General features: G+C 44.1%; 1 protein-coding gene across 3 annotated transcripts; it reads right to left on the bottom strand.

The window, feature by feature from the left end:
• LOC121551627 (transmembrane protein 235) lies at positions 1 to 27,892 on the bottom strand. Of its 3 annotated transcripts, XM_041864333.2 has the most exons (5): positions 27,836 to 27,892; positions 27,154 to 27,258; positions 25,741 to 25,821; positions 23,466 to 23,603; positions 2 to 1,502 (listed from the first exon to the last, which is right to left on the bottom strand). In XM_041864333.2, coding segments are annotated over exons 1-5 (558 nt in total). In that variant the 5' UTR covers positions 27,837 to 27,892; the 3' UTR covers positions 2 to 1,269. The 3 variants fall into 3 exon arrangements, with proteins under 3 accessions (XP_045068676.1, XP_041720267.1, XP_041720266.1); XM_041864332.2 differs by lacking the exon at positions 27,836 to 27,892 and having other exon boundaries at positions 27,154 to 27,633; XM_045212741.1 differs by lacking the exons at positions 23,466 to 23,603; positions 27,836 to 27,892 and having other exon boundaries at positions 1 to 1,502; positions 27,154 to 27,633.

The following is a 27,892-nucleotide window of genomic DNA, read 5'->3' as shown; positions in this document are numbered from 1 at the left end:
AGAGAGCTTGTCTGAAGATTGTCTCTCTCAACCTGCATCTGCTCTCTCTCTTTAGGAAGGTTTTTGTTTCTGGTACATACAGTAGCTGATCTCTCTCTGCAGATGAGTTGGTTTTATGAACTTGTTTTTAGTCCTTTATTACTACTGCTATGCAGTTGACCTTTGGCACAATTTGCAGGTGGAAACCCAGGGGAACTTGTGAGTGAGGGCAGCTACTTTATGTGGGACTGAAATAGCCCACTGTAAAAACACATCTTTCAGACTAATGATCATCGTTCTACATTGTGAGGGTGAGGAGTTTAGTTTGTTAAGGCAATTTAGAATGTGGTGCAGCATACACAAGAAACCAATTTCATTTGTTAGCCCTCATAGTCAGTATGATTTAATGTTACTGTAGCAAGGTTTGAAAGGAGTTGGAACATAACACAAACAAGACTGCCATGATGCAAGCACAAGGCAGGCATCTGTCTACTAGACAATTATTAGTTAAAGCATTTTGAAATTTGGTTAAAATCATTTTTTTCCCAATTAAATTCTACTATCATTACGATACACAACTACAGAGACAAGTGCACTGAGAAACCAAAACCAAACTTCCCTATAGCAATAATGTCCTAGTGATTAACTTAGTTTCTTTCTTCATCTCACAACAACTCATTGATTAGCAAAGAGCCACAACATTAATAAATTAGTAGATTGTGACAATGTATGTAATGTGTTGAAAGTAGCTTCTGGGCTATGAACCCTGAGGAAACCAGAGGAAATAGAGGTGCTAAGTAATCGAAGCCTTATTAACTGCTGTTGCCCTCCAGCCATTGAGGATGCGAAAGCATTTGTCCTTTGTAGCATTCGAATCTAGTGACTGGCTATGTAATATTGCCAGAAAGAGTGTGTTTTTGTGTGTCCGTGTGTATGATTGGAGCCTTGCAAATCCCTTTCAATTAGCAAAATAGACCTGCTGCCCCCAATAATGAGCCCATGTGTCCAGAGAGGGTTGCATTGTGGAGCCAAGTTCGTGTGTCTCTGAGACTGTCCTAATATGGACCAGTAGCTCAGAGGAGAAACCTAGAACATGCAACATCCAAGTCAGTCCTTTGGAGTTGCAATGCACTGGGAAGTTTGATCAGTGGTCACAGTCAGGGGTCGTGTTCATTAGGGCACACAACAGAAAACATTTAAAAACGTTTGGCAACAGAGAATGAAAATGAGTGATTCTGATTGGACCCTTCCAGTAGTCCCTTCCAGTTTCAGTCCGTTCTCTTTCCCTTTTCAGGCCATGGCGATAATGATGACTCCATGGTCGTGTCCCATGAGGTGGGCCATACGAGCAGCCAGCATCAGCAGCAGGCCCGCGGTCACCTCCAGGCTGAAGGAGAGACAGGCCATACCCAACGACCAGCCATAGGACACATGGATGCTGGCCAGAATCTCAGGTTCCAACAGCTCCCGAGCCTGTTGGCAGTAGCTGACGTAGACGCCCAACCCGGAGAGGGTGAAGAGACCTGGAGGGATGCAGACAGAGAGTCATAGTTTGGCCGGGATTCAATCCAAGGCACGTTATAGGCAGGACACTAGACAGCTGACAACGCACTTTTTAAAGTTAATTTAAGTTTTTGTCATCATCCGCAGTATTTACCATGAATGCGATCTTCGCCAACAGCTGTCTAGTGCGTTGCTCTAGAACGTGCATTGGATTGAATCCAAGTTACTCAAATACAGTGAGTGATTAAGTATTACCTTTCAGTGTTCTAATTATACATTGACTCTTGGGGGTGCCCGACGTCGATATCTATCTATAATTTATAATTATTATGTTGGACGCATAAAAAAAAGCATTGGAGAAGATCTGAGGTCCCTCCCCTCGGAGCATCTCTTCCAATAGGTTTCAAGAGGAGGTGAGGAGAGAGGATGTGGGGAAAGATATTTGAGATCCACTCAAGGTATTAGAAAGCACAGCTGTCATGCATCTAAATGTACACGGTTATGTAGTGGGTCTTGACCTCAGAGATGTAATTATCAGTATGCTGACCTTCTGGTCAGTGCATTCAACTAAGGTTGGTAAGAAAACCACATACCACAGTCATAGTAAGTGTGACGGACATCACTGTGCTTGCTTAGCTGAACCACTTCCTCCCTAACCACCAAGACTAGAACCCTGGGCCACTGCCTCACAAACACACCTGACCGCCCTCCTTCACATGTTAGCCAGCTACGCTAGCGAATAGCTATGAATTCTGCAGCATGGCTGGAGGCCTTTCAAGCTGGGGAGTGAGGTTACAAATCCCCATCTGTTACTACAGTATAAAACCTTTTATAGCTATGAGGGCAAAAACTAATTATTCACGACATGAGACCATCTCTTCGACCGCTGAGCTAATATCTCAGACATCTCAACACTAAATTCCACAGTATACCCGTTGTCTAGTTGTTTTCCCATAAACAAAAGACAAACAGGCAATATGACAAGCGCAGGCTTTGTTCGTTGTTCCTGTTATTTAACCATGGAGACCACTGAGGTCAGGATACCATCATAGAGATAGCTTGTTCAAGCTTGTTGCCCATGGAAACCCACTGCCTCTATCCAAGGAACTCAACCTATTTACCTAATCAGCTTTCAACTATACCCTGTGAGTGATAATACATAATTTATGCATTTCATTACAGTATAATGATCTGATGGAAATGATGTAATCCCAGCCATATGGGCTCTTCACGCTGTGTCAACAGTATTATAATCTAGTTATGAGGAAAATGGGTGTCCCAAATGGCACCCTATTCCCTATATAACGCAGTACTTTTTGACCAGAACCAATAGAGCTCTGGTCAAAAGTAGTGTACTATGTAGGGAATAGGGTGCCATTTGAGACATAGTTTTGGGACACAGTCTGTTTACATCCTCATCATGTTCTTTATCTTTAGATCTTTGAGCTGTAAATGTCAACTAGTCCATTGTAAATGCAATACATGAAAAAACTAGTCCATTGTAAATGCAAAACATGAAACAACTAGTCCATTGTTGTGATGCCTTTTGTCACGAGTTGCAAAGCCAGAACCCAGAAGCAGACCAGGACAAGGTAAGTTGAAACGAAGGTGAGTGTTTATTTACAATTCAAGAGTGATGCTGAATAATCCAGGGAACAGAGCGGGCGGCGTTGATTAGTTGTTGGGGGGTGCAGTGGTTGATCCCATCATGGTCGGCAGCCGCCCGACCACCAGGCAGAGGTTGGATGAAGGTTCCGGACGGGTGACTGCAGATGGAACAAAACGGAGGTAAGTAAACAACAAGGTGCAAAAACAACAAAACTAACGCTAGGCTCTAAGACTGATACTCTGGTAAACCTACTGTTCATGGCTAACGATCCGGCAGGGAATGGATGTTAGGCCAGAGCCTAAGAAGGGTGATGATCAGGACCAGGTGTGCAGATTGCTGATGGGATGCAGGTGCGGAAATCAAGAGAGCTCCCCGGAGCGTTCCAGAACCCTCGGGAAACTGGAGATCACGAGCAGAAAAAACTAGTCCACAGACAGGACCCGACTCAGACTGCCGGGATCGTTACAGTACCCCCCTCCGACGAACGCCACCGGGCGGACTCCCGGAGCGCCAGGATGGAGGCGGTAGAAGTCACGGATGAGGTCAGCATCTAGGATCTGTCGCCGCGGAATCCAACTCCTCTCTTCAGGACCATACCCCTCCCAGTCCACGAGATACTGGAAACCCCGGCCCCGCCGTCTGGAATCCATGATTCGTCGCACCGTGTAGGCAGGACCACCTCCGATCATCCGAGGAGGAGGAGGAGGAGGAGGCAACAGAGGACTGAGGAAAACCGGCTTGAGGCAGGAGACATGAAAGGTGGGATGGACTCTGAGCGTCCTCGGTAGTTTGAGTCGAACTGCCACTGGATTGATCACCTTCTCCACCACAAACGGACCAATGAACTTCGGTAACAACTTCCTAGACTCAGTCCGTAACGGAAGATCCCGTGTGGCCAACCAGACCCTATCTCCGATGGTATAGGTGGGAGCGGGGATCCGGCGACGATTCGCCTGGAGCTGATACCGGTCCGAAACTCTAAGGAGTGCCTTTCTGGCCCGATGCCAGGTCCGGTGGCAACGACGAATATGGGCCTGGAACAGAGGGCACTGAGAGCTCCTTCTCCTGAGAAGGGAACAAGGGAGGTTGGTAGCCATACAGGCACTGGAAGGGAGACATCCCAGTGGCAGATGTAGGGAGAGTATTGTGGGCATACTCAACCCAAGGCAACTGAGAGACCCAGGAGGTGGGGTTGGAAGAGACCAGGCAGCGTAGCGTGGTTTCCATCTTCTGGTTGGCTCTCTCCGCCTGACCATTGGATTGGGGGTGAAAACCAGATGTGAGACTGACTGTAGCTCCAATGGCCAAACAGAAGGACTTCCAGACAGCAGAGGTAAACTGAGGGCCACGGTCGGAAACGATATCACTGGGCAACCCGTGGACCCTGGAAAACCTCCCTAACCAGGATCTCGGACGTCTCCGAGGCAGAGGGAAGCTTGGCAATTGGCACAAAGTGGGCGAACTTGCTGAATCTGTCCACGATAGTCAGAACGACCGTGTTCCCCTCAGAAGCGGGCAACCCAGTGACGAAGTCCAGGGCCAGATGCGACCATGGTCGCCGGGGAATAGGAAGGGGGTGAAGTAGTCCAGAGCTGGGCCGATTGGTACTCTTATTCTGCGCACACACTGGACAGGCAGCAACAAAACCCCGAGTATCCTCGGCCATGGCAGGCCACCAAAAACGTCTGCGAAGAAACGCCATTGTCCGAGCCACGCCAGGGTGACAAGCCATCTTGCTGGCGTGGGACCATTTGAGGACAGCAGGACGAACCGACTCAGGCACAAACAACCGACCGGGTGGACCGTTACCGGGACCGGGCTGAGTCCGAAGGGCCGCCAGCACCTCCTCCTCAATCTTCCACATAACTGCTCCCACGACGCAGTTCCGGGGAGAATTGTCTCGGTCTTGGACCCACTCTCCTCCGTCTTGGAGAACATCCGGGACAAGGCGTCCGCCTTGCCGTTCTTAGATCCAGGTCGGAACGTCAGGGAAAACTTGAATCGTCCGAAAAACAACGCCCACCTGGCCTGACGGGAGTTGAGACGTTTAGCCGATTGCACGTAAGCAAGATTCTTGTGGTCAGTCCAGACAATAAACGGTTGCTCCGCCCCCTCCAACCAGTGGCGCCACTCCTCCAAGGCAAGTTTCACCGCGAGAAGCTCCCGGTTACCCACATCGTAATTCCTCTCCGCAGGCGAAAGGCGACGAGAGTAGTAGGCGCAGGGATGGAGTTTACTGTCCGTGGAGCATCGCTGCGACAGGATGGCGCCAACTCCCACATCAGACGCGTCCACTTCAACGACGAACTGACGGGCCGTGTCCGGTTGAGAGAGAATCGGTGCGTTGGTGAATCGCCTCTTCAAATCCAGAAACGCTCGATCCGCCTCGGATTCCACTTGAAGGTCCTGATACTGGAAGTCAAGGCAGTTAACGGAGCGGCCACACGGCTGTAATCCCGGATGAATCTGCGGTAGAAATTCGCAAACCCCAAAAAATCTCTGGAGCTGCAATCTCGTACCGGGCTGGGCCCATTCCAGAACCGCTCTAACCTTCTCCTGGTCCATCCTAATCTCTCCCCTGGAGATGATGTACCCGAGAAAGGATGTCGTGTGGGCGTGAAACTCGCACTTCTCGGCCTTCACGAACAGGCGATTCTCCAACAATCGCTGCAGAACCTGCCGGACATGCTGGACGTGGTCGGAAGGTTCCTTCGAGAAGATCAGAATGTCATCCAGGTAAACAAACACAAAGAGACCGATCATATCTCTCAGGACGTCGTTTCACCATACTCTGGAATACCGCTGGAGCATTGGTCAGTCCAAACGGCATCACCTGATACCGAAGTGACCCATCGGTGTATTGAAACCCGTCAACCACTCGTCCCCCCTCTCTGATCCGGACCATGTGATACGCATTGCGTAGGTCTAGCTTGGTGAACACCGTAGCACCCTGTAAGGAGTCGAAGGCAGAACTCATCAAGGGCAGGGGATACTTGTTCTTGACCGTGATGTCATTCAACCCCCCGATAATCAATGCACGGTCGAAGAGAGCCATCCTTCTTACCCACAAAGAAGAATCCTGCCCCCAGGGGTGATGACGAGGGACGAACGAGACCAGCAGCTAGGGACTCCTTGATGTAGGTCTCCAAAGCCTCACGTTCAGGTCGGGAGATACTGTATAACCTTCCCTTGGGGTAGACAGCTCCAGGGAACAGGTTGATGGCACAATCATATGGTCGGTGGGGGAGGGAGTGACAGAGCCTTCTGCTTACTGAAAACTTCCCCCAAATCGTGATATGTCTCGGGAACCAGGGACAAATCTGGGGGGTTTAGCCTCAATCACCTGACTGGGAACCGAATGGGGACAGGCAGTCTTGAGACAGTTAGCATGACAATCAAGGCTCCAACTCGTTACCTTGCCCGTCACCCAATCGAACGTGGGATTGTGTTCCTTCAGCCAGGGGGTATCCAAGGACCAGAGGAACATGGGAAGACGGCAGAATGAAGAATGAAATCATCTCAGAATGATTCCCCGACAACAGCATCTTAACCGGTTCAGTCCTCATCGTGATACGTGCCAGACTACTGCCGTCCAGAGTGGTAGCTTCAATGGCTTCCGGCAATTGCTCCTTGGAAAGCCCCAGCTGTTCCACCAACTCGGCATCTAGAAAGCTTCCACCGGCACCTGAATCGATAAAAGCGTTAATCGCTAAGCTCTGATTCCTGTTCATAAGGGTAGCCGGGAAACGGGGTCTGACAGAGGTATTGAGAGGTCGAAACTGGCTCGCTAAAAGTCCTCCCAACTTTAGCGAGCCGCGCAGTTTGACGACCCGACTGGAACCTGAGAAGCTGATCGGTTGGACGGAACCCATTGCTTCTCCCTCCTTCGCTCTCGGACTCGATTATCCACCCGAATAGACAAGGCTACCAAGCTGTCCAGGTCACTAGGCTCCGGATAGGAGATCAACTCATCCTTGAGCTGCTCCGACAGACCCTGGTAAAAGGCCGCTTGCAGAGACTCCTCATTCCACCCACTCTCCACAGCCAACGTCTTGAACTCGATCACGAAGTCGGCCACGCTGCGAAGTTCCTTGGCGAAGCGAAACAGGCGCCTAGCTGCGTCCCTCCCTCGGACGGAATGGTCGAAGAGCTTCCTCATCTCGGCCGTGAACCCCTGGTATGAAGCCATGCAGGGATCCTGTCGTTCCCAAACGGCTGAAGCCCACTCCAGCGCTCGACCACGCAGCAACTCAATCACAAAGGCTATCCTAGCCTTGTCTGTGGCATAAGAGTAGGGCTGTAGATCGAACACTAATCCACACTGCATAAGGAAGGAACGGCATCCTCCCAGCTCCCCCTCATATTTATCCGGCGCCGGAACCTTGGGCTCACGGAAGGACACAGCTCCAGAAGCGGCAGGCGAGATGGGTGAAACCGTAGTGGATCCTCCACCGGAAACTGGCGTTGGTTCTGGACCTCCGTCAGACCGGTAGAAAGGTTCCGAACTGACAACGCGATCTCCTGTAGTACCGTGCTATGATGGCCCAACATCTTCTCCTGCTGGGTAATGGCATGGCGAACAGAGTCCAGGTCCGCTGGGTTCATTACTGGCCGGATCGTTCTGTCACGAGTTGCAAAGCCAGAACCCAGAAGCAGACCAGGACAAGGTAAGTTGAAACGAAGGTGAGTGTTTATTTACAATTCAAGAGTGATGCTGAATAATCCAGGGAACAGAGCGGAGCGGCGTTGATTAGTTGTTGGGGTGCAGTGGTTGATCCCATCATGGGTCGGCAGCCGCCCGACCACCAGGCAGAGGTTGGATGAAGGTTCCGGACGGGTGACTGCAGATGGAACAAAACGGAGGTAAGTAAACAACAAGGTGCAAAAACAACAAAACTAACGCTAGGCTCTAAGACTGATACTCTGGTAAACCTACTGTTCATGGCTAACGATCCGGCAGGGAATGGATGTTAGGCCAGAGCCTAAGAAGGGTGATGATCAGGACCAGGTGTGCAGATTGCTGATGGGATGCAGGTGCGGAAATCAAGAGAGCTCCCCGGAGCGTTCCAGAACCCTCGGGAAACTGGAGATCACGAGCAGAAAAAACTAGTCCACAGACAGGACCCGACTCAGACTGCCGGGATCGTTACACCTTTAGAACACAGACAAAACATTGTTATTGCATAGTATGTGAAATTAATTCACAAACAGCAATAATGATCGATCATTATCTTTAGATCTTTGAACTGTGTGGCATTTACACACGGACAAAGAACAGACATTCAAGGGGTACAAAAAGCTATGATGATTGTCCATTTATAAACATCTGTGCCCCTTATTAGAATAGCCTGGCTTTTTAAATACCCATCTAAATTCCAGACTCGATCTGATTTCACACTCAGCTCATAGCCCTAATTACCTAACCTATGAGCTGAATAATCAAGCAGAGGGAGGTTTTTTCTGAAAATATCCAACTTTACAACAGATCCTAACCTGAACACGCCACAAGGTGTTAAAGGGGAAATTCGTGATTGGTACATCCATCATTTTGACTTTTTTCTTTTTCAAAACTATTTTTACATGCCTGCAATAATGTATGTACACTTTGTGTAAACTGTCTGTCTCTAAATGTTATCAATAGCAGCACCATATCACCAAGTCAAATTCTGAGTTTGTGTCGCTAAATGTGCCTGGCGAATTAAGGTGATTCTGATTCTGAGCTTAGTTCAACTGTCGTACCCCATCAGAACCCAAAATATAAGCTTGTTTTACTCCATTGTTTGTAAACAATGTAAATGTAAACAAACACTATATAGCCTCAAAACATGGTTAAAACTATAATTTTTATATAATACATTTTTACCACTTTGTTGATTTTCAAATCCTGGATTTCCCCTTTAAATACAAGGGGTGGAGACTATACCTAATTTGTAAATATGATGATCATTAATCAATTCAAGCGGCGCCTTTGAGAGTGAATTAGGGCCAATTACACTTACGTTCGGGTGACAAGGTAGCGGTAGACTTGCGTTTTTTACAAACGTGGCCGTTGGAAGAGAGTTACACATTTGAATGTACCTCTGTACAAAACTAAAAGATGTTACAACATGAAACTTATTGAAGCGTACTAAGGTTTTGAAGCCTCCTTAGATTTAGACATGACACTTCTTAAGATTCTAAACTCTTCAGATTCTGAAAAACATTGGTTCGAAATACACTGACGCAAACATATATACTTGTCAGTCTCAAGAGAATGTCATGGCTCTGAGGAAGACGTCTGACACACAGAAAAATAAGCCCGTCTGTGTGTCCCTAATAAACATAAGCCTGTCTGTCACCCTAATAAACATAAGCCTGTCTGTCACCCTAATAAACATAAGCCTGTCTGCCACCCTAATAAACATAAGCCTGTCTATGTATCCTTAATAAACCTCAAGGGTCATTGCAGACATCCGAGTGCTCCTTTTTCTTTGATTCTGGGAAAGTTATTAAGTAAAGTGTCCTTACTGTCCTGGGGTAATGTTAAATATATACAGTGCCTTCAGAAAGTATTCACACCCTTTGACTTTTTCCACATTTTGTTGTGTTACAGCCTGAATTTAAAATGTTTGGTCACTTGCCTACACACAATACCCCATAATGTCAAAATGGAATTCTGTTTTTCAAAATGTTTACCAATTAATTAAAATGGAAAGCTGAAATGTCTTGAGTCAATAAGTATTCAACCCCTTTGTTATCCCAGAAACCCTATACCCACTCCAATTTGCATACCGCCCCAACAGATCCACAGATGATGCAATCTCTATTGCACTCCACGCTGCCCTTTCCCACCTGGAAAAAAGGAACACCTACGTGAGAATGCTATTCATTGACTACAGCTCAGCGTTCAACCCCACAGTTCCCTCAAAGCTAAGAACCCTGGGACTAAACAGCTCCCTCTGCAACTGGATCCTGGACTTCCTGACGGGCCGCCCCCAGGTGTTAATGGCAGGTAATAATACATCTGCCACGCTGATCCTCAACACAGGGGCCCCTCAGGGGTGGGTGCTCAGTCCCCTCCTGTACTCCCTGTTCACCCATGACTGTATGGCCAGGCACGACTCCAACACCATCATTAAGTTTGCCGACAACACAACAGTGTAGGCCTGATCACCGACAACGATGAGACAGCCTATAGGGGGGAGGTCAGAGACCTGGCCGTGTGGTGCCAGGATAACAACCTCTCCCTCAACGTGATCAAGACAAAGGAGATGATTGTGGACTACAGGAAAAAGAAGAGGACCGAGCACGCCCCCATTCCCATCGACGGGGCTGTAGTGGAACAGGTTGAGAGCTTCAAGTTCCTTGGTGTCCACATCACCAACAAACTATCATGGTCCAAACACACCAAGACAATCGTGAAGAGGGCACGACAAAGCCTATTCCCCCTCAGGAGACTGAAAAGATTTGGCATGGGTCTTAAGATCCTCAAAAAGTTCTACATCGAGCGCATCCTGACTGGTTGCATCACCGCCTGGTATGGCAATTGCTCAGCCTCCGACCACAAGGCACTACAGAGGGTAGTGCGTACGGCCCAGTACATCACTGGGGCCAAGTTTCCTGCCATCCAGGACCTCTATACCAGGCGGTGTCAGAGGAAGGCCCTAAACATTTTCAAAGACTCCAGTACCAGAGCGCCAAGTCTAGGTCCAAAAGGCTTCTTAACAGCTTCTACCCCCAAGCCATAAGACTCCTGAACAGCTAATGAAATGGCTACCTGGACTATTTGCATTGTTGTCGTTTTTTGAGTTTAAATGTATTTGGCTAAGGTGTATGTAAACTTCCGACTTCAACTGTATTTCAGTTTATGTAACACAACAAGCAAAGTATAGTGCAGAGAATCATTGTACCATCTAAACCACTGTGAATAATTGTTTTAATAACCAAACATATCATATCTGACTAAGTGTTTCAAGCTGATGTACAAAACTTAAAGTACAAAAAAGCAAGAAAGAAAGCATACAAATATCACACATAGAATGGATCTACAGCTTATTAGACTTGCTTTCAATGAAAAAGACAGATCTATAAATCGCATTTCTATCTGAAATCTGTCAGATCGTACACAAAACTACATAGCGGACATAAGAAATTCTAAACTATTCAGATTATGAAAGGCGTTGGTCGTAAATGCACTGATGCAAACAAATGAGACACAAGTGATTGGCATAGAATGTTGAGGCTCTGAGAAAAGAGTCTGACGCAGAAACATACAGTAAGCCTGGCTGTGTTACCCTAATAAAGCTCAAAGATCATAGCAGACATTGCTCTCAGTGCTCCTTGTTGAATACAATTTCCTTGAAAGTAAGAGTGTTTGTGGGTTTTAGACACCATTTCATTGTGGGTAAGAGTATTTGTAGCACACCTCAAAAGTGTTTGTCACAAATGTTCCCATGAGAGACTGGACAGACAAAAACAAAACATACAAGACCAAATATCTGATTGGTTGGAAACATTGTCTTATAATGTATGTGTTAGGGCATGTTAGCCAATGGTAATTATCATTTCTGACTAAGAAAATAAACAACTCCATGTCCTGAGGGTGATTTTCCATGTGCACAACACTTACAATGGATGCCCAATACATTGTGTCATAGTTCATGAACTATGAATACTAAGTGGGAAGCTAGTGTGGATATTAGAACAGATACAGAGTTTGTTTTGGGGTCCAGATCTAGCTATAGAACAGTTCTAATGTCCTGTTCATCCTCTGTTTTAATATACACAGTAGCTTCTATTGTGGATATCAGAATGGAGACAGTTTGTTTTGGGGTCCAGATCTGACTATAGAACAGATCTAGCTCTAGAACTGACTCTAGAACAGATCTGTCTCTAGATCAGTTCTAATGTCCAGTGTCCTCTGTTCTAACATCCACACTAGCTTCCCACTGAGCCAGATTGTTTTAGGGTCCGTTGGGAGACTGGCATAATGAGAATTTGAGTAAAGTCAGATGTGAGCACAGGAGTGGGCTCAGGAGGAGATGGTAGGGCTATTAACACGGTAAACAGGACGGAGATGACTACAGTACATGGTGCTCATACTGAACAGCCTCTCCCTCTGGAGAACGGGAGGTTGTTGTGTTGGACACCAGGGCCACAAGCAGGAAAACAGATGCTGATTGATGTACACTGGAAAACAAATCCACATGTATATCCACAATGGGCAACCAGTTTTCCCTGCAGGTAGACTCCTGCATGGCCAATAACAATGCGACATGCCTGCAAATGAAGACTAATGTGTCAAATAAAGTGCCTTTGTAGATTATATTTCAGCTGTGGAATGTTGTTGCTGGTTTCAAAGAGGATTATAAGGAGAGCGGTGCACTATGACTGAACAGCCTCTGTGTTTTATACACTCAAAAAATTAGGGGTTCAACAAGGGTTCTTCTAAGATCCTCAAAGTTCTTCGACGAACCTTAGGGTTCTTGGCACGGAAAATGGCCCCCAAAAGGTTCTTCCAAGAACCCCATAGGAGGTGGGGTTCATCGAGGAACCTCTTCAGTTTGTGGGGGTTCTTGCAGGAACCTAACTGCCCAACGGAAACATTTGGATTTCAATTTGAAAGGACAGCAGGTGCAAGCACTTAACTGAACAATGTAAAAATCTCCTCAATTTAAGGTAAGGTTTGTCCCTTATATGATCTAAATTGATATTGTTTTCTGATGATACCATCTATCTTTTCATATTTGTGCAAATCTTTCTATAACAGAAAATGGACACAATTCAATGGATATCAAGAGGTAAGAATTTGTAGGCTATAAGAATATGTTGAAGGCTTGCTGTTTTGGGTGCAGATGACTGAACTGCTCACTATTGTTTCTGTGTCTGCATATATACAGATGAGGAGGCATACAAAGATATGTCAATTAGTATTGTTATGTTATGCAGATCACATGTACCATCCTCCTCCCTTACCTCTTCAATGAAAATTTCATCGGCCTCTACATTATGGACAAAACAATGTTTTTCATTCACATTTACCACAAAAACCAAGGTATGAATACTGTCACGTGCATGTTTTGTTAAACATCTGTATAATTACTATTTTTGTGATTCACAGACTTCACCCTCCCTACACCTCTGATGAATATAACCGGAAACCTGTTCGATCACCATGCACTGCAAAATCATTCTGGCTATGGATACGGAGAAAATCAACACATTAACATCAACACGCCAGAAGATATACCCATTGGACTTGGGGCTCTGCTGGGAGTTTACCTCATATTTTGATTTTTTAATTCTGCTTTGCCACTAAAATCCTAATAAACACTGACTATAACTAAAATATTGTGTTATTATTATGCGTATTATTAATAATAATAGGGGACGGGGGAGTAGTTCAAAAATTAACCCCAAAAGGTTTATTCAAAAGGTTATTTGAGGGTCCAATAAAAGGGGTTCTCTGAAGAACCCTTTTAAAGGGTTCTTCGAAGAATTTATGGGGGTTCCTCCACAGTTTCAATTTGAAGAACCCCTAAAGGATACTCCAGGAACCTTTTATTTTTATAGTGTAGTCTTGGAATACAGTACCTGCATCAAATCAAAATTGGGAAATATTTACCATACTTAAAATGTATGCAAGCATGACTGTTAGTCGCGTTGGATGTGGCTTGCGAAAATATTCACCCCCCTTGGCATTTTTCCTATTTTGTTGCCTTACAACCTGGAATTGAAATTGATTTTTGGAGGGTTTGTATCATTTGATTTACACAACATGCCTACCACTTTTAAGATGCAAATATTATTTTTTGTGAAACAAACAAGAAATAAGACAAAAAAACAGAAAACCTGAGCGTGCACAACTATTCACCCACCCAAAGTTAATACTTTGTAGAGCCACCTTTTGGGTATGTCTCTATAAGCTTGGCACAACTAGCCCCTGGGATTTTTGCCAATTCTTCAAGGCAAAACTGCTCCAGCTCCTTCAAGTTGGATGGATTCCGCTGGCGTACAGCAATCTTTAAGTCATACCACAGATTCTCAATTGGATTGAGGTCTGGGCTTTGACTAGGCGATTCCAAGGCATTTAAATGTTTCCCCTTAAACCACTCGAGTGTTGCTTTAGCAGTATGCCTTAGGGTCATTGTCCTGCTGGAAGGTGAACCTCCGTCCCAGTCTCAAATCTCTGGAAGACTGAAACAGGTTTCCTTCAAGAATTTCCCTGTATCTAGCGCCATCCATCAATCCTTCAATTCAAACCAGTTTCCCAGTCCCTGCCGATGAAAAACATCCCCACAGCATTGATGGCCAAAAAGCTCAATTTTAGTCTCATCTGACCAGAGTACATTCTTCCATATGTTTGGGGAGTCTCCCACATGCCTTTTGACGAACATCAAATGTGTTTGCTTATTTCTTTCTTTAAGCAATGGCTTTTTTCTGGCCACTCTTCCGTAAAGCCCAGCTCTGTGGAGTGTACAGCTTAAAGTGGTCCTATGGACAGATACTCCAATCTCCGCTGTGGAGTTTTGCAGCTCCTTCAGGGTTATATTTGGTCTCTTTGTTGCCTCTCTGATTAATGCCCTCCTTGCCTGGTCCGTGAGTTTTGGTGGGCGGCCCTCTCTTGGCAGGTTTGTTGTGGTGCCATATTCTTTCAATTTTTAATAATGGATTTAATGGTGCTCCGTGGGATGTTCAAAGTTTCAGATATTTTTTTTATAACCCAACCCTGATCTGTACTTTTCCACAACTTTGTCCCTGACCTGTTTGGAGAGCTCCTTGGTCTTCATGGTGCCGCTTGCTTGGTTGTGCCCCTTGCAGACTCTGGGGCCTTTCAGAACAGGTGTACAGTGGGGGAAAAAAGTATTTAGTCAGCCACCAATTGTGCAAGTTCTCCCACTTAAAAAGATGAGAGAGGCCTGTAATTTTCATCATAGGTACACGTCAACTATGACAGACAAAATGAGGAAAAAAAGTCCAGAAAATCACATTGTAGGAGTTTTAATGAATTTATTTGCAAATTATGGTGGAAAATAAGTATTTGGTCAATAACAAAAGTTTCTCAATACTTTGTTATATACCCTTTGTTGGCAATGACACAGGTCAAACGTTTTCTGTAAGTCTTCACAAAAAAATATATATAATAAAAAAAAAAGGAAAAATAAACAAAACAAATATAAATAAAACAAAATAAAAATATTCAAAAATATATATATAATGTATGCACGCATGACTGTAAGTCGCTTTGGATAAAAGCGTCTGCTAAATGGCATATTATTATTATTATTATTATTATTTTGGCCCATTCCTCCATGCAGATCTCCTCTAGAGCAGTGATGTTATGGGGCTGTCGCTGGGCAACACAGACTTTCAACTCCCTCCAAAGATTTTCAATGGGGTTGAGATCTGGAGACTGGCTAGGCCACTCCAGGACCTTGAAATGCTTCTTACGAAGCCACTCCTTCGTTGCCCGGGCGGCGTGTTTGGGATCATTGTCATGCTGAAAGACCCAGCCACGTTTCATCTTCAATGCCCTTGCTGATGGAAGGAGATTTTCACTCAAAATCTCACGATACATGGCCCCATTCATTCTTTCCTTTACACGGATCAGTCGTCCTGGTCCCTTTGCAGAAAAACAGCCCCAAAGCATGATGTTTCCACCCCCATGCTTCACAGTAGGTATGGTGTTCTTTGGATGCAACTCAGACAAGTTGAGTTTTTACCAAAAAGTTATATTTTGATTTCATCTGACCATATGACATTCTCCCAATCCTCTTCTGGATCATCCAAATGCAAACTTCAGACGGGCCTGGACATGTACTGGCTTAAGCAGGGGGACACGTCTTGCACTGCAGGATTTGAGTCCCTGGCGGCGTAGTGTGTTACTGATGGTAGGCTTTGTTACTTTGGTCCCAGCTCTCTGCAGGTCATTCACTAGGTCCCCCCGTGTGGTTCTGGGATTTTTGCTCACCGTTCTTGTGATCATTTTGACCCCACGGGGTGAGCTCTTGCGTGGAGCCCCAGATCGAGGGAGATTATCAGTGGTCTTGTATGTCTTCCATTTCCTAATAATTGCTCCCACAGTTGATTTCTTCAAACCAAGCTGCTTACCTATTGCAGATTCAGTCTTCCCAGCCTGGTGCAGGTCTACAATTTTGTTTCTGGTGTCCTTTGACAGCTCTTTGGTCTTGGCCATAGTGGAGTTTGGAGTGTGACTGTTTGAGGTTGTGGACAGGTGTCTTTTATACTGATAACAAGTTCAAACAGGTGCCATTAATACAGGTAACGAGTGGAGGACAGAGGAGCCTCTTAAAGAAGAAGTTACAGGTCTGTGAGAGCCAGAAATCTTGCTTGTTTGTAGGTGACCAAATACTTATTTTCCACCATAATTTGCAAATAAATTCATTAAACATCCTACAATGTGATTTTCTGGAAAAAATATTCTCAATTTGTCTGTCATAGTTGACGTGTACCTATGATGAAAATTACAGGCCTCTCTCATCTTTTTAAGTGGGAGAACTTGCACAATTGGTGGCTGACTAAATACTTTTTTCCCCCACTGTATATATACTGAGATCATGTGACAGATTAGATTGCACACAGGTGGACTTTATTTAATTAATTATGTGACTTCTGAAGGTAATTGGTTGCACCAGATCTTATTTAGGATCTTCATAGCAAAGGGGGTGAATACATATGCACGCACCACTTTTCCGTTATTAATTTTTTAGAATTTTTTGAAAGAAGTTATTTTTTTCATTCCACTTCACCAATTTGGACTATTTTGTGTATGTCCATTACATGAAATCCAAATAAAAATCCATTTAAATTACAGGTTGTAATGCAACAAAATAGGAAAAATGCCAAGGGGGATGAATACTTTTGCAAGGCACTGTATATTGTTATATTACTATATTATATTATATTACGACCCTGCCTTTCTCTAGCGTGTCATTACTTCCCACTCATACTTGATGAACCACTCTAAAGCCAAATGTAGGAATTTTCAGAAAGCTTGGTCCTCAAGCTCAATTAAACCTACTTAGTCTATTTCCTTTGCATGGATTCCATTCATTCACATTTTCCACATGGACAGCCTTAAAATAGTCTCAGTGCAGGTGTTACGGATGTCACATTGCTTTCATAGCGAGTACCACTTCCCCCTGATTCGTTCCAACGGTTTGAGCCACCCAAAAGGTACCAAATGGATGGCTCCATCCACGACATTTCAAACTGTCTTACTCAGGCAGTGCCATTAGCTACTATGGTGGTGATGATGCAGGGTTCCTTTTATCCCATCCCCAGTAATATTTAACCAGCTCCTTACCTTGATCTAATGGTAGGCTGGTCAAGCTTTTCAAAGGTGTCCTATTAGCTGCCGCACTATTAGCTTCCCTGTAATAATGTCCAGGTGTGACCCAAGAGTTACCTAGATACAAAGATGTATATTACATTTTACAAACCTGTATCAGTTGTCTGACCAAACTCCCTCAGTTGTCAGACCAAACTCCCTCAGTTGTCTGACCAAACTCCCTCAGTTGTCTGACCAAACTCCCTCAGTTGTTAGAGTAGAGTAGTACTTTATTGATCCCTACTTGGGAAATTGTTTTATCAATACATTTCAAGGACAAGACACATAACAATGACAAACATGATTAAAAAAACACACCTGAAGACAGATATGAAGGCACATGCACCTTAGTAGCCATACAAGATAGAATCCAATTCAAGGAGTTAGGAAATGCTGTTGTTTATCCTCCTCTGGGGAAACAAGCAACAACCACATTTATAGTAAGAAGACATTATAAATGAGTTGATCATTAAAAAGCCTCATGGCTGTGGGTAAGAAGGACCGTCTAAACCTCTCTGTGGAGCTTCTGGGCAGGATGAACCTGAAGCTGCTCCTGTGCTGCATTACCCTGCTGTAGAGTGGGTGGGTGGCATTGTCCATGATCATGTGTCTTAGCTTGCAGCCTTTTTATGAACCTGCTAGACCAAACTATCTCAGTGGTCCGAATATGGATGCTGTAGATCGAATAAGCCCTTCTAATTTAGCTTGTTGATATCATTGAATTAAACAGGATTTAAAAAACATGCCTTGGCAAGGTATGGTGTCATGCATTGGATTTTGGATTGACAACAGTCAGCATCATTATGTATGTGACACCAATGTAGGCCTATCTAATGATGTATTCTAGGTTCAAATCAATTGGTGTCGTACACAGTCTAGCAGATGTTATAGCAGTTGCAATGAAATGCTTGTGCTACGAGCTCCTAACAGAGCAGCAAAAACTTCTAACAATTACACAAATAATAATAACAAACTGGAAACATGAAATCAGGTATGTCAGGACTAATCCAGTTAACAACCCAAATAACACTGTATCAGTAACACAAATGTAATCTATACGTATCTACACCGGATGGATTTACACAAGATATCCTAAGAATGATATGTACAGCAGTAGATATATTACAGTGAGCTATGTCAAGAATCCAGTATATAAATAAACAGTGTAGCAGTACATGGGACAGCAGCCTTGGCAGTGTGTGTATGTGCGTGTGTTTGTGAGTATTGGCGTATGCGTGTGAGTGAGTGTGTATGTGAGTACAGGAGTCTGTGTGTCTATGAGGTGTGTGTGTGTGTGTGTGTGTGTGTGTGTGTGTGTGTGTGTGTGTGTGTGTGTGTGTGTGAGAGAGAGAGAGAGAGAGCTTGTGTGTGTGTTTTGTGTGAGTGAGTCTATCTTTGTCTCAAGTACAAGGTGTGCACATCCAGTACAAAGACAGAACAGATGGATCTCTGTAATGTCTACATTATTGGACGAGTAGGAGAAAAATACTGGAAAAGATAGTGCTTTTTTGTTTTCGTCACAACATTCATTTCAACCAGCCTGCTGCCTGAAGACCAGAGAGAAAAACAAGTAGCACTCTGAAGGCCTAGTTCAAACAGGCTCAGACTAAGTAATACCACAGGTAAATAACTGTGTGGAAAACAGCCCAGCAGTAGTCTGAAGGCCTAGTTCAAACAGGCCCAGACAGTATGATTCCATCCGTATAAAACCATAACATCCAGCCCCATATGTATTGTTTTATGGCATCCATTTTAGGGCATTGTCAGACCAAACTCCCTCAATTGTCTGAGAAAACTCCCTCAGTTGTCCAAATATGGATGCCGAATAGAACATAAGCCCTAATGTAGCTTTTATTTATTTTTTCTAATTTAGCAGGGAAACAAATATCGAAAAAGAGAGTGCTTTTTGTTTTCATGAAAGCAGACATAAAAACAAGGCTGCTTATCAACTGTGTGGAAAACAGCCAAGTAGACTCTGATATGCTGGTTCAATCAGGCCAAAACAGCCAAGTAGACTCTGATATCCTGGTTCAATCAGGCCAAAACAGCCAAGTAGACTCTGATATCCTGGTTCAATCAGGCCAAAACATCCAAGTAGACTCTGATATCCTGGTTCAATCAGGCCAAGCCAGTCTGATTCCTTGCCATTACCACGGGGTATTTTTCCCCCACTACCGTGATGAGCAATCACTCCAACCTCTGATCAATGCTCCATTAAATATTGAAATGGTGCTGTTTAGCACTCCTCCTGATCAGAACCAAGACAATGTAGCTATATACCAGCAAGGATATCAGCTGTGTAACATAATAAGATTTGATCAGAATGTGGATTCAGAAAGAGCATGATCTGTTGCAGTGTTTGTGGGAGGAAAGGCGTGTTTTGTTCAGTAAGATACATCTGTTCTTGTCAGCTGCCACAGTTGGCTCTATGTGAGTGTTTCTCATTAAAAGTTGACAATTGCAAATTAACTCTCATCTTCATATCTAGAAGTCTAGGCTGCTCTCTCTCTCTCTCTCTCTCTCTCTCTCTCTCTGTAAATGTGTAAATATATATATATATATACAGTATAAACATATTGTTTTAATAATTAGCATAATGTTGATCTTAATTATCTTAACCCGCAATGATGTTTAAAGACTGCAAAGCTGACAGTTAGTTGGTTGGTTGTTTTGAGTTTGAAATGCCAGGGTCTGAGGTTGAGGAGAAGTCAAAAAGCCAAGACAGTGGAGATGGCAGAGGCTTGTAGTAGGACTGTACCATCCTTCTCTGGACTACTGATGAGTGGTGGGCTTTCTGGCACCAACAGCTGCCGGGGAATCACCCAAGTAGGTAGAACTTATAGTGGAGGAGTAGCTACAAAGTCAAGTGGTTACACTATAAGTAAGTTACATGTAATGTAATAAAACTACTACTATAATAATGTAGAAATACATAATGCTATGTTTATGTGCATTCTTGGCTGAAGATTAATCAAACCTGCATTGGGATTAGCAGCATAATTAACATGGCTCCTTCTTTCCTTAACAAAAAATGGTAATGAAGTAAAAACTAAATAATAGCCTACTTATACCACTGCGCCACTTCACTCCTGAGTGGCGCAGTGGTCTAAGGCACTGTATCGCAGTGCTAACTGTGCCACTAGAGATCCTGGTTCGAATCCAGGCTCTGTCGCAGCCGGCCGCGACCGGGAGACTCATGGGCGGCGCATATTGGCCCAGCGTTGTCCAGGGTAGGGGGAGGGAATGGCCGGCAGGGATGTAGCTCAGTTGATAGAGCATGGTGTTTGCAACGCCAGGGTTGTGGGTTCGATTCCCACGGGGGGCCAGTATAAAAAAAAATATGTATTCACTAACTGTAAGTCGCTCTGGATAAGAGCGTCTGCTAAATGACTAAAATGTAAATGTAAATGTTATAATGGTTGATATACAGTATGTGTGCCTCACAGAAAGGGATATATTCATGGTTTTATTTGATTTCCCTGTGGGGGTGATTTGAAATGTGTGTATTTAGCTTCTTCATCACAGCACTTCACTCAGTCTCAGCTGGACTAGTTCTCATATCGTCTTCTGTTTGGAGGTGCTGAGTGCTGTCATCAGAAGCTATTCACAAGGAAAGCTTTTTACTTGTCAAGTTGGCAACACATAAGGTGTTCCTATCTCCATTAGGTAGACCTAGAGCAGTTATTTTTTATGGGTCAAAATGTAAGGGGTAGACATTACGAGACATTATGCTCTCATAATGCCATATTTATTCTGCTGCTGCAAGAAAGACAAAAAAAACAGATGAATGAAATATGTCTTCTTTGTGTGAGACTGCAAACATACGCTCTTTTTCAAGGGCTAGACATGAACACATGCTACCCCAGCGAAGGTATGTATCTTTCCAGCAGGGCTGTTATTGACGACTTGTCAATCTAAATGGAAACATGTCTGGTCTTTTTAATTCCGCTAGTGCAAGGCTGTTCAACTCTGGTCCTGGAGGGCCAAAACACCCCTGGTTTTCATCCTCTCCTTCTAATCAGGGACTGATTCAGACCTGGGACACCAGGTGAGTACAATTAATAACTACCAGGTAGAAACAAACAACAGAAGTGTTTTGGCCCTCCAGGACCGGAGTTGAACAGCCCTGTCCTAGAGGCTGGAAGCAGCACAGGGTCAGCCGCAGAGCAGCGCCCCTGGGATAGGGTACGGGTTCAGTATCTTGCTGCAGTGCCCCTGGGGCAAGGTAGGGGTTCAGTTCCTTGTTGCAGCGCCCCTGGGGCAGGGTACGGGTTTCCTGTCTTGCTGCAGTGCCCCTGGGACAGGGTAGGGGTTCAGTGTCTTGCTGTATCGCCCCTGGGGCAGGGTAGAGGTTCAGTGTCTTGCTGCAGTGCCCCTGGGGCAGGGTACGGGTTCAGTATCTTGCTGCAGTGCCCCTGGGGCAGGTTAGGGGTTCAGTGTCTTGCTGCAGTGCCCCTGGGGCAGGTTAGGGGTTCAGTGTCTTGCTGCAGTGCCCCTGGGGCAGGTTAGGGGTTCAGTGTCTTGCTGCAGTGCCCCTGGGGCAGGTTAGGGGTTCAGTGTCTTGCTGCAGCACCCCTGGGGCAGGGTAGGGGTTCAGTGTCTTGCTGTAGTGCCCCTGGGGCAGGTTAGGGGTTCAGTGTCTTGCTGCAGTGCCCCTGGGGCAGGTTAGGGGTTCAGTGTCTTGCTGCAGCACCCCTGGGGCAGGGTAGGGGTTCAGTGTCTTGCTGCAGTGCCCCTGGGGCAGGTTAGGGGTTCAGTGTCTTGCTGCAGCACCCCTGGGGCAGGTTAGGGGTTCAGTGTCTTGCTGCAGTGCCCCTGTGGCAGGTTAGGGGTTCAGTGTCTTGCTGCAGTGCCCCTGGGGCAGGGTAGGGGTTCAGTGTCTTGCTGCAGTGCCCCTGGGGCAGGTTAGGGGTTCAGTGTCTTGCTGCAGCACCCCTGGGGCGCTGGTTTAGGTCCACTTGTAGAATCTGTGCCAAGGTGCATTGAAGTTCTTCTGGGAGCTCGTGGTGGCCCAAACGCCCTATTAAGACACTTCATGTTGGTGTTTGTGATAAAACTTAAAGAGCCACTGAACACACCGATTGGCACATATTTTTTCTGTTGCTCATTAGAAAAATTAGATTTCAGTTTCCTGACCGATTTCACATTTGGTTAATTATGTTTGTCCCCCATGACAAACTGTAGACATGGAAGCCTATTTCACTTCCTCAAAGTCCCAAGAATTAATCTAAGATAACTCAAGAAATCTGTAATAAATGTTGACGTTTTGGCCGAGGATGTTTTAGTTGCACAATTTTACATCTAACTAAGGTGTTTGGTGCATTATTTCTCAAGTAAAATAAACGCAAAACGTGTTGTCTTATGTAAACAGTCGGAGCTGCTGGGCAGGCATGTCTCACTGTCTATGCTATTGGATAGAGAGCAATCACCGCAGCTGTTCACCCCATGTTAGTGGGCAAAGGGACACCGTCAAATCAAAACCCAACCTTCATTTATCCAGTGTGACGCACAGATGTTACAAACTCTGTTGTAGACTAAACTGACTTTATGACCAAAATTATTTTATTTACACTTTGTAGTCAATTTTGACACTAGAATAACTGTTTCTGACTCATATTGATGCCTCAAAAGGATTCGTTGCTTTTTAAAAGCAGTCGCTCTTTAATCCACAGTCGTTTTTTTTGGGGGGGTAAACTATTGATCTTCATATTGTTTTCTTTCAAAAGGTTCACCTTTGATCGAGTCTGCCTTGAGTGCCAGGTTGGCAAAGTTGGCACTTTTGGACCATTCTATTGTTTCCATTGTGCTGGGAAAGCTCAACCAAACACAAATACTATTTTAACCCAGCTCTGAAAACCAGGGTCGTGTTCATTAAGGCACGCAACATAATTTTTAAACAATCATCATAAAAAAAACGAAAAAGAGTGTTTCTCATTGGACAAGTTCAGGTAGTACCTCCCTATTTCAGTCCGTTCTCTTCCGTTTAGTGCCTAATGAACACGACCCAGGCCTGAACACCAGTGGATGCTCCAGAAAGTCACTTACTGCAGAAGAGGAAGTAGGATGCAGAGCCGGCCAGCAGGCTGGGATTCCTGGCCAGAGAGCTGACCAGACCACAGATCCCTCCCAACACGACCAGCAACAGACTGAGAGGCAGCAGGATGACTATCACCTTGTGGGAGTCTGCAGGAAGACCCAGAATGCAAAGCATGCAGGGTTACTGTGAGCTGGAAAAATACATATCACTGTACATTGTCCTCTCACCAACACATTTCCACACAGTGTGTGTCTGTTTGTGTGTGTGTGTGGGGGGGGGGCAATTCGACCATGAAGGCCTGATTCACGCAGTCTCCTCTGAACAGTTGATGTTGAGATGTGTCTGTTACTTGAACTCTGTGCAGCATTTATTTAGGCTGCAATTTCTGAGGCTGGTAATGAACGTATCCTCTGCAGCAGAGGTAACTCTGGGTCTTCCATTCTTGTGGCAGTCCTCATAAGAGCCAGTTTCATCATAGCGCTTGATGATTTTTGCGAAACTTTCAAAGATCTTGACATATTCATGTCTTAAATGAATGATGGACTGTCATTTCTCTTTGCTTTTTGAGCTGTTCTTGACATAATATGGACTTGGTCTTTTACCAAATAGAGCTATCTTCTGTATACCAACCCTACCTTGTCACAACACAACTGATTGGCTCAAACGCATTAAGGAAAGAAATTCCACAAATTAACTTTTAACAAGGCACACCTGTTAATTGAAATGCATTCCAGGTGAATACCTCATGACCTGTTGAGAGAATGCCAAGAGTGTGCAAAGCTGTCATCAAGGCAAAGGGTGGCTACTTTGAAGAATCTCAAACATAAAACATATTTTGATTTGTTTAACACTTTTTTTGTTACTACATAATTCCATATGTGTTATTTCATAGTGTTGATGTCTTCACTATTATTCTACAATGTAGAAAATAGTAAAAAATTAAGAAAAACCCTGGAATGTGTAGGTGTGTCCAAACTTTGACTGGTACTGTACATACACACACACACACACATCTGACAGCCTTCTCACCTTTCTGCACTCACACACACACACACACGTTTGACAATTATAGAAATATATCCAAAATATCCATTAAAAAAGAACAACTTTGTTTCTCAGCTTGGTCTGTTTCACCACCATCTTCCTGAAATGCTACTTGTCCTTAAGTCATATGTCCACTACAGGCCGATAAAAGCTCAACTACATGTTTTGTAATGAACCTTTTCATTGTATGGGGTCTATATTGTATTGTCCAAGTGGAGTCCAATGATGCTGATTCACTTTGTAAACAGTGAGCCCATCGTACAGACTCAACAACCTGTAATGTTGTGAGTGGGTGTGACAGAGCTTGAACTAACTACAGTCTGTGTCCATTTGGGACGGGATTTAATTATGTGCACGAGCACAAAACACCACATCTGTAATTGTAGTCCCGTAAGAATCTGCCATGTCAGTAATTTTTACATGGCAGGAGAGTAACAATTCCAGCCAGAATAACCTACAGTTTTTTGGCGAACTCCAAGGTCCTCTGATAATACTAGTCCCATGCGAATTGACATCCCTGTTATTTTAGAGAAATTAGTTTGACAGGTGTTGCTCGCGGTTTGAGCAAGAAAACAATAACTGATTCGATAAATTGAACTAAGTGCTGCGCATAAACTATATATGAATGGCCTACATGTATCACCTTTCACAGTGAATGCATTTGTTTATACGTTGTGTGCGTATTAATTGAATATTGCCAAATGCATCAGTAAAAATATTGTGCCTAATTAATGCAATCATTGCTGTTAATAGATTGCAAAGCAGCATACAACTAAATTACCTAAACGTTTGGAAATGATAAGTTAACTTTCTCATCCATAGGCTTAAAATGCACCTCAAGTGCAATTGCACTGTTTAGCTCACATCTGAAGGCTGTGGGGCATTTAGGATGTGCTGCTAAAATATTCTAATGATTATGATCACACTTCCTCAATTCAAATATTATGACGACACTATACCAAAGATGGTTTGTTATGGTTTAGAAACTTGGGAACCAAGCTTGAGTTATCAGTGTGGCCCTATCACCTGGACATATCTTCACGCTTAGAATTAAAACCTCCAGCCTTCCATCATAAATGTCAATTTATTGAGAAAAAAAAGTATGAATAAAAACTAATCCAGTCCGAATCGTCCTCTGGAATAACGGACATTCTGGAGTAATAATTACATAACCAACATTCTCTAAAGTCTTCCAAGAAGCAGCCGTTGGAGGCTACATAGCAGAGGCCACATACTCACTGATAAGGTGCTTCTCTATCTCAGTTTTGTTGGAGGTATCCACAAAGAAGGACTGGATTGGCCAAGAGGTGGCATTTTTCCCTGTAAAGAAGAGCAAACACAAGATATGTGTTGACCTTTCAGACCGGTAGACTATACCTAAAATGTCATGCATGCATGACTGTAAGTCGCTTTGGATAAAAGCTTCTGCTAAATGGCAGGTATTGCATATTATATTAGACCTCTCAGACTGGTAGACATGCAAGACAATGTTAAAATACCAGTCAAAAGGTAGGCTTATGACACATACCTATGGCTGTGTAAGGCCTATCTAGTTGCTAATGTCCGGTTACTAAGTGTGTGCCTAATATCGATAGCTGCTTCACTGCTGAGCTCTCAGACAGAAATCTTTACAGGGCATGAATCAACAAATCTATAGCAATGATTGATACTGTTGACACACTGTGTACTGCAGTAGTGTGCTGTAGCACTTGACTTGATACACTATCAGACACTGCAGGTGCCCCCTGCGTAATATGTCACTCCCTTATGGCTCCGTCCCAAACGGCACCTTATTTCCGATGTAGTGCACTACTTTTGACCGGAGCTCTATGCAAATAGGGTGTGATTTGGGACACAACTGCAACAGGATATATGCTCTATGTTGACAGAGATGCAGTTTAAAAAACAAGGGGAAAGAAACAGGTGTGCTATGTGGATGTGGAAAAAAATGCTTCTAAAGTGCATCTGTTTATTGTAATGTATTGTGCATACAAATTAGTCTCGGGTGGGTGAGATTAGCTGATTTACAACAGAGATGCCTATACACCAGGATCCGGTCCATTCTGAAAGGGGCAGCAATTTGAAGGTAAAACTAAAATCAGTTTTTGTAGTTGAATTTAAATAAATGTAATCTAAAATAAAGTAAGGAAAGCAAAATTAGATTTGGAATGAGAGAGAAAAAACCCACATTAACATATATTTCCCATGGGGCAAAAACTGGTTGAATCAACATTGTTTCCACATCATTTCAACCAAAAAAATTCAATGTGATGAGGTTGAATCAACATGGAAAAGTGATTGGATTTGCAAAATGTCATCAATTTATGTGAATTTCGTATTTTCTTTCACCCAACTTTTAACCTAAATGACATTTTTGGTTGATTTACGTTAGTTGACAACTCAACCAAATATACATTAAAACTAGACGTTGAACTGACGTCTGTGGGTCGTGGTAGCAGGCTGACATGGGTGGTGCAACAGGTTTAAATTAGGCATATGTATTCCAAGTTATTTGACAAGCTACCAGAAATCACAGCGCAATGTATCGTGAACCGCTATATCAAAGTGTGCGCGCACTAGGCTACGGCATATGATTTGGGGTACGTAAAAAAACATGAATGTGGTATACGATTGTTAATTACGTGGACATACCTTCACGGATCCTCCAGAGACCGGAATGCGAACTCAGGTCCTCCAAGTCCGACAGGTTCGCACTGTTCACATCGATGATGTACCAATAGTCGCTCCCAATTGCCACTGCAAGAAAGCTGAAGCTGAGTAAACCTGAAAAGCCAGCCGTGATAACAACCATTCCGTACTTCATTGTTGTCTAAACTTCGTTAAAAACAAATCCGTGAGCAATTCAAATGAACTTCATGGTCACAAAGAAATCCGTATCACACAACGTTCTAGACCCGCACCCGAGATGGAGAAATGCGCAAAGCTCTCCAACATGGTCTTTATTCTACTCCCCGCAGTCTCGTGCTGACTTGTCAAATTATCCTCCGCCACATCTGGTCACGAGGGTTCTGTTTTGATCATTTCAAATATAATGGAACGAATAATAAAAGAGAACTGCGCTTTGAAATAGTAAATAACGGGAGAGAGGGAGTAGCCGACCGATGCATTATTAGCTACTACTGAGAGGGTCCGTTGCTTATGTAACCCACTCCTCATTCCTGGGTTAGTACAGCAATGCTAGGCTCGTAGGAGCATTGAGAGTAAACATTAGGCCCTATAAATAAAATGCGCAGGACACCATGAATACATTTTATAGAAAATAGTCGGATTTAGTAGCAATATGAAGATAAAACACAATAGATAAATACTTTACTTTGAGTAACTTTTCTAGCTTTAAACTCGAAATGAAAACTTTTTGTCCGATGCTGAT

The sequence above is a fragment of the Coregonus clupeaformis genome, unplaced genomic scaffold (assembly GCF_020615455.1).
Source record: "Coregonus clupeaformis isolate EN_2021a unplaced genomic scaffold, ASM2061545v1 scaf0047, whole genome shotgun sequence".
NCBI classification, from domain to species: Eukaryota; Metazoa; Chordata; class Actinopteri; order Salmoniformes; family Salmonidae; genus Coregonus; species Coregonus clupeaformis.
This window is presented reverse-complemented; position numbering and strand designations above follow the sequence as displayed.